The sequence below is a fragment of the Musca vetustissima genome, unplaced genomic scaffold (genome assembly GCF_032173495.1).
Source record: "Musca vetustissima isolate MV318-11 ecotype Yass unplaced genomic scaffold, APGP_CSIRO_Mvet_v1 utg325838, whole genome shotgun sequence".
Lineage (NCBI taxonomy): Eukaryota > Metazoa > Arthropoda > Insecta > Diptera > Muscidae > Musca > Musca vetustissima.
In genome coordinates, this window is record NW_026875891.1 from 183 (window position 1) to 7,919 (window position 7,737).

Below are 7,737 nucleotides of genomic sequence, written 5' to 3' on the forward strand. Positions count from 1 at the left end.
ATACAAATAATGAAAAAAATAAATAAAACACAAGTGAGCGAATTATTACAACAGATGTTCTGTTATTCGTATGAACTGAATATGGGGAGGGGAATTATTTATAATATTACATAAATATATATTTTATTAAAATAGAAACTGTTCCGATTTAATAAAATTGCATATGTAGTTTGGACAACTGAAAAAATGGTATTTACTGAAGAACAGAAAATGCGGAAGAGAAGAGATTTTTACAGGAAGAATAGAAGAGCTAAAAGATAAACTATTCTGAACCAGAAGTGTTCGAAATTTCTTAAAAACAATAAAAAATAAAATCCACCACGCAACAATGATACCGCTGACTTTATATTCTCATCTCCAAACTTATTTCGGTTGAAGGCATTATCTACCAAACTATTTATTTGTAACCGATATATACACAGGAACAGGTGTAAAGTCACTGACAAGGAGTTCTACTTAATCAAGAAGAACTCCAAGTAAATTTCACGAAAAATTATACAAATAGGATCATCGATGACGATCGTAAAAAGCCCATGTCGGCCTCTTACAATAGAACAAATATCATAGAGAAATATGCACCATATTGATGACAGAGGAAAATAAATAACACCAAACCATCGGGGGAGTCTATGGATGACAATAGGTCTTTGAAATCATCAACCAGTGTTAAAATAGTAAGAATATGTCCAGATATTTCAAAAAAAATGCTGGTAAAAAGTCATTTAGGAAGGCGATAATGATTCAACGTCCTTCTGTTAATCCAATGACCTAGGATAACTCATCAGATGTTTGAGCTTTAAATCTGAGAAGACTAAATACTGCTAGGCAATTCTACGTCGCCATAGTGAGAGGGAAGCATTCGAAATTATCACTTCTGTCACTAGCAAATGCTGCCTTGTGTTCGGTCCGCCCTCCTCGTAGTAGCAGTGACCAGTTGAGAAGTGGTAAACACCGTTGCTAACATTCCAGCAATTTGCGCCAAATGCTTCGGAGGAGGGCAACCAACGACATACACAATTTGAAGTATCGATTTCGAGGGCTTCAGCCACCCTGGGGACTATACCTCTGTAACAAGTGGCGGAGAGATCAATGCCGCTGCTTATTTCTCAAACAATTTCCTTCGAATGTTTCGGTTGTGTCGGAGGAGAGAAACCAACGACATATCGATCATTTGCTTCAAGATAGGTATAAATAAAAATCGTGATTGTTGAGTTAATGATACTGAATTGTTCGTTATATCAGACTTCACGTTGTGCAAAAAAAAAAAAAATAATATATCTTACACATTTGTAAGATGTGAGACAACTAAAAACATAAAACACATTTTCTGCAAATTTGATTTTTTTATTTATGCCGGTCTTGCCACAAATGTGCGATGTAATAAGTCAACCCCAGGACAAAAGTCATGAAAGGGAATCTACTACTAAGAAATTCAAAATCGGCAATTAACGCGGCAAATTCGATGTAGGACGTGTTCTAGTCTTCAGTGCAAATTTCGGAGGCTTATGTTAATCTAAGGAACTAATAATTATACAGGAGAAACAACTAATCAGGAAGAGGTCAACACCATTACTTTTTGCGCTGTAAACTGCATTGTACGCTTCAAAGGAGGATTCTGTCATCAGTTATTAGGGGAAGAAAAATCCATTTTGCAGGGATCCCTGAAATCGAAAACGATGCAGATGGATTCAGGTACTTATACAGAAAACCCACATGACCGATAAGAAACATTTATTAAAACAGCTGAGCCCGATTGATGTATCATCAATGCTTATTGGCTGTCTTCTAAAGAATCTTGCAAGTTTCTCGAAGTAAGAATGTGTTGTCGCCAATTTTGGCGTCCGGCAGGTAAAACAATCTTAAGGAGGAGTAATAGAGTTCTATGGTTTAAGAAAAAATACAGTTTTGGTAACAAGGGCAAATCCGTGTTCCTCAACAAACGGAATTCCGAAGCTCTCATTGTGGACTAATTTTTCTCCAAGCTGCAGTAATTATTCGTGAAGAGGTTCACACCATTGTCTGCAATGCAATCCTACCTAGATACCAATTTTATATCATTAAATAAATTTAGTCCCACCAAATGCATAGCAGAACCTTCCTGGCCGTTAGTTCTGGTTTGGCCACCGCACAGGGTTATCGTATGCGATCCATTTCTCATCTCCAGTCGACATCCGTTTAAGAAATGGGTCTATCTCATTCCGTTTGGCCAAGGATTCGCAGATGCAAATTCGATCCATCCTATTTTTTTTTCAGTTACATCGTCAACATCTGTTACATCGAAACATCAAGCTTATTTTTGAATCCCGCTTTGTGTTAATGGTTTAAAACAGTTTTATGGGAGATGTTACAACTGCTAACATACAGGTCAATTTCTATCATTTCTCCGATTTTATCGACGTTTTCGACGACCGACCTGATGGATTTATTTTCCCCCAACCTTATATATGAGAGCTTTAAGAGAACTTGACTTGAAATATGGCCTGTAGCCAAATGGCAGCACTTCTATGAAGTTACCTTTAAAATGGCAACAAATCGGACATTCCGAAGCATCTTAAATAAAGTCCTATAGTTCAAAAAAAAATAATGGATTTATTTTTATATGAACCCAACGTTATATATGTTCGTCCGATTTTTATAAATAATATACAGAAGACACCACGGTATTCCGAACATAGGTCTTACATTTTGTATAACACTACTTGTATATACTTAATGTGGCGTCTGACTCTAGGCCTTACCTTGCTGGTTTTTTTCTTGAAATATCTAGCAATTCCGCAGCTTATAACCCAACCTATGTGGAGAAGAGCTACTTTTCTATGCATAGAAATTAACAAATCTTTCCTTCATTCTTATATTTGAGACTTGGACATTTCTGCCCGAAAAATGCATTGTTTTCCTGTCCAAAACCCGCCATAAAATACTTACACACATTCTGCTGAACACTGTACCATACAAGATAATGAATATCCTCATGATGTTAACTGGGAGGGACATTATGTGAAAAAGGGGTGCACCCCTACAAATGAGAATGTAACAAAATACATGTATACACATTCATACTCATTTATAGCATCAGAACATTTGCAAATACTTTATTAGGAATCCCAAGGATCCAAGGGTTATGGCCGGGCGGCTATTCTTCTTCTTTTGTCTTTACAAAGCAAAAGACGGCGAAGAAGAACATCTACTGCGTTTTCGCTTTATGAGAAATGAAAGCATGTCACTTTATGACATAATGGTAGATGATGCTACAACAATGCCAAAAAACAAAAGGAGAAACCGAAATGCAAGACACCACTTCGTTGGCCTTTGCCACTGTTAAGATGGTGATACGCATTCTTTAATGGTGGGCTTTGTGATGATGACGATGGTAGTGATGAGGATGGTGATGATAATGCGCCAAGAAAGCAAAGCATATCAGACGGCACACAAAAAATACAAAGACGAAGTAGCAAAAAAAATTAAGAATCATTAAACATTTTTATTGCCATGGTCATGGTCATGGGAATCATGATCCAGAAAAGGCCAGAATTTTACTACTACTGACTGGTTACGAATGATGGGTATCCTTAAGACATATCAACAAGCAAAGGATTTTCTTTTATTATTATTATATGTCTGATTCTCTTAAACGTTCGCCATGTAAGATACGGCAGACAGGTGCGTGTGTGTATGTGTGTGTGCTAGAATGTCCTTTTAAGTAGTTTTTTTCAGTTTTATGTTTCTTCGTCTTTCATTTTTGATTATCAACTTACCTCCTTTAACTTGACAGCATAAAAACATTTCATAACCCTCACGAAATGGTCCTGCCTGGGCAATTTCATTACCTTGGGCATCAAATATGCGAGGCTCTTCTGGAGGAACTATAAAACAGAAACAGAAAAAACAACAACAAACTATGAAACAAAGAAGTCGTACGGTGGAAAAAACAAGCGTATAAATATTATTATGGTCATATGAAAGTTAAAAGCATGGAACGCAAAGTTATACATAAATTTCGCCACGTGATTTTGTAGTTCGGAATAAACAACCTGCACACCACAACAGAGGATAACAACAACAGCATCTGGAGTGGCAGCGACAGCACCGAGGCTTCAGATGGAAGACAAAACGGAACGTGAGCTGCATTCAGAAATATTCATTAGGTCCATGGATAGAAGGTAGAAGGTAACCCATATATGCAGATGTATGGGTGAGTGTATGAGTGTGTTTGGTGGGTACCTCAACGGTATGCCTGAACGGATATGAATGTGGTGGTGGTGGTGGTGGTGGTGGTGGTGGTAGTGGTACTGCCATCACTCGTCCATGTGCGTAATCACATTTCCCTTATCCACGTATCACACGAACCAAACTTGGCCAGAAAAACACTCCACAAACACAACACACCGACAAACACACACATTCAAACGAATATACACCATGAGACACCATCAAGGTATGTTGCGAAATAGTTTGTTGAACGTATGGCTGCCATACCACCGTGCCGCCATGTCAAACTTTATCGCGTTGCGGATAATGGAAAAAGCGTAAAAACTCAATGTTGTCCAACCGGGAAAACGAATGAATGGTGCATGGGCAAAAGTTTTTCCCCAGCAACCAACCGACCGACCGACAAACTTTTGCCCGTGAAACGTGATAGTGAAAAGTGTCTCTTCTAATTTTTGCCAATGTTTACTTTTTGAAAACGTAAATATCAATGTGGATAAACAAACAAGAAGACACACACACGCACGTACACCTACTCACATCACAGGAAGGTGTCACTATCACACAGATAGTATGTGTGTTCATGTATATTTTCCATTTGTACGCCACAACGCATTTTTATCACAGTGGGTGGTGTAATATATTTTTTTATTTTGGTGTTCGTTAACCACACGGCAAGGGTATCTGGCGCTAAGCGTGGGAATTTTTGTTTAAAGTTTATTTTAGGCAGGAATCATATGTGTTGGACATTTCCATTAAAGAAGAGGGGGTTTTAATGTGTTGAAATATAAATCTGGTTATGTGGATGTGCAATATACATATACATATACAAACATAAAGAGATGATGCGGTTTATTTGCTTTTAATTCAGTTTCACCTATATTAAGCGATTTTTGAAATTAACAAAAAAAAATGGCCGATTTGTCCATCGGCTAAAAAAGAATAAAACCCTGCTTTAGGTTCTCTATAGGTTTCTTATAAAACTTCTTCTCGAGAAAGAAACGTTCTTTTCCAAAACTACTCATTGGTATATTAAAAACTATATTTTTTTAAAAAAAATCCACGCATTATGGGTATATTAAACAAAATATTTTTTAAAACAGTGAGCGGAGCAGTATAGTAGAACGGGACCGACCATATGATACCCTACACAACTTCCACGAAAATCTAACTTTCTGTGGTAATACATTCCGAACTTGGACAATATTTCGCGATATTTGCATCCTCTTGAACGACTAGAGGTCAAAAAATATTACTAAAATTCAGTACAGCCCTTCTAATTACTTGTTCCGATTCCCTTCGCCGTGGGTTGTGTTGATATGTGTTGATATTTCGGTCCACTTCATGCCAATATTGTTATCACCGAAAATTATACGCGTTGTTCTTGACCGTAGCAGGATCCACATAGAATCAGTGCTAGAATACAAAATTTGTCATTTTTCACACAAAAGTCAGGGTCCATTAGACCCACTAAATATTGACCCATCTTTATCAAAACCGTTATGCTTATTCTCCGACCCGATGCCCTTCTCCATGTAAAAATTCGCGATGTTTGGTCCATAATTGCGGCGTCTGGAGCGACAAGAAAATTAGACAAAAATAAAGTTTTTGGTCCATTTCATCCCCTAAATATTAACCGATCTGTGCCTAAAACAATAGGGGTCTTCATTGGCCAGAACACATCCTACATGCAAAATTTCGTGACGATTGGTCCACAACTGTAGCCTCTATCGTGTTTATAAATTATAATGGACAGACGGACGGACACATATCCCTAAATCAACTCAGCTAGTCGAGATATGATGATCGGTATACTTAAAGGTAAAGGTCTAAGACCAATATTTCGCGGCGTTAAAAAAATCCACGCATTATGGGTATATTAAAAAAATGACGCTTCTGTTAGTCCTACTACGCTTCTGTTAGTCCTTTAAAAAAACTACGCTTCTGTAAGTCCTTTAAAAAACTAAGCTTATGGAAGTCCTTAAAAAAATTTCGCTTCAAGCACTGTTTCTGGCCTTAAAAAATATTCTTTAAAAGTCCACACCATGTTTTTGGCCTTGATAACAATATTCTGCAAAATCCGCACCCTGTTTTATGGCCTAAACAAATGCTCTTTAAAAAACTACTTTTTAAGCCTTGAAGAAATATTCTTAAAATGTACACGCCTTCTAATATTCCTTAAAAAATATTTTTTAAAAAACCACGCCTTCTAATATTCCATAAAAAAATTCTGTATAAAAATCCACACGTTCTTTCAAAAAATATTCTTTAAAATTCCAAGCCTTCTATTAGTCCTTGAAAAAATATTGTTTAAAAAAATGCACGCCTTTTTATAGTCCCTGAAAAGATATTCTTTAAAAAATCAACGGCTTCTAATAGCCCATGAAAATTATTCATATCTTCGCCTTCTAATATCGACCACTTCTAATAGTCCTTCAAAAAATATATTCTTTAAAAATCCACGCCTTCTAATAGCCCATGAAAATTATTCATATCTTCGCCTTCTAATATCGACCACTTCTAATAGTCCTTCAAAAAATATATTCTTTAAAAATCCACAACTTCTAATAGTCCTTGAAAATATATTCTTTAAAAGTCCATACCTTTTTTAAAAATGTTTCCTATAGAAAAAATCGACGCCTCATTTATTTAGGCATTTTTTCTTTTGGAAAAAATCGAAGAATTTTTTTCTATATAAAAAAATAGATGTCTCAGCTAAAGAGGCATTTTTTCTATAGAACAAATCGTAGCCTCAGTTAATTATGCAATTTTTCAACAGAAAAAAATCGTAGTCTTAGTTAATTAGACATTTTTTCTATAGAAAAAATCGAACTTGAGAATATTTTACAATGGGCATACCTTAACCACTGTCTTCCACCTCTAATCACCTGAACTTGATTACCAACTCACACACATCATCAGCATATGTTATGGTATGCGTATGAATAACACACGCACGCATTATACGATTTTCTTTAATGCTGCTGCCGCTGTTGTTGTTATTTTTATTAAAACAAAAAAAAACGTCCTACGTTCTCTCTGCCTTGACGATGTAAAGTTTTATGTAGTTGTTTACGCTTTCTGTGTATTATCATCACTACTTACCAACCAATGTTAAATTAATTCTATAGTTACGCGTTGGAAAATTGAAATAATCTATTCTACAGCGGTAGACACCACCATCCGTTGGTTTAACATCGCGTATCTGGAGACGTGAGTCCTTGGGATTATCACCAATGGAGAAGAATAAACGTTGACCCAAATCGCTAGCTATGGCTGAAAGGGTGGCCAATTTTACATTTCCGCCGCGTGAGTCCAAACTGCAAGAAAGAAGAAGAAGAATGGAAAACAAAAAGGAGAATAAGTCAATGCTTAAACCAAAAAAAAAAAAAACCAGTTAGTAATTATCTTTAATGTTACAGCATATAAGGAAAGCGAGCAAGGTTATGATGAATGGGGTCATATGGAATCGTAGTCATTTGATGATTTATGGAAGGATTTAATTGCAGTTTTTTGCCAAAATTTCGTAGC

General features: G+C 36.3%; 1 protein-coding gene across 1 annotated transcript; it reads right to left on the minus strand.

Annotated features, from left to right (window-relative positions):
- Positions 1–3,696: 3,696 nt before the first annotated feature.
- On the minus strand, positions 3,697–7,526 carry LOC133338418 (uncharacterized; the record flags this gene model as incomplete). The annotated part of the gene is made up of 2 exons (XM_061546594.1): positions 3,697–3,863; positions 7,312–7,526. Coding segments are annotated over 2 exons (382 nt in total), but the record flags the coding sequence as incomplete, so codon positions are not given.
- Positions 7,527–7,737: the final 211 nt, after the last annotated feature.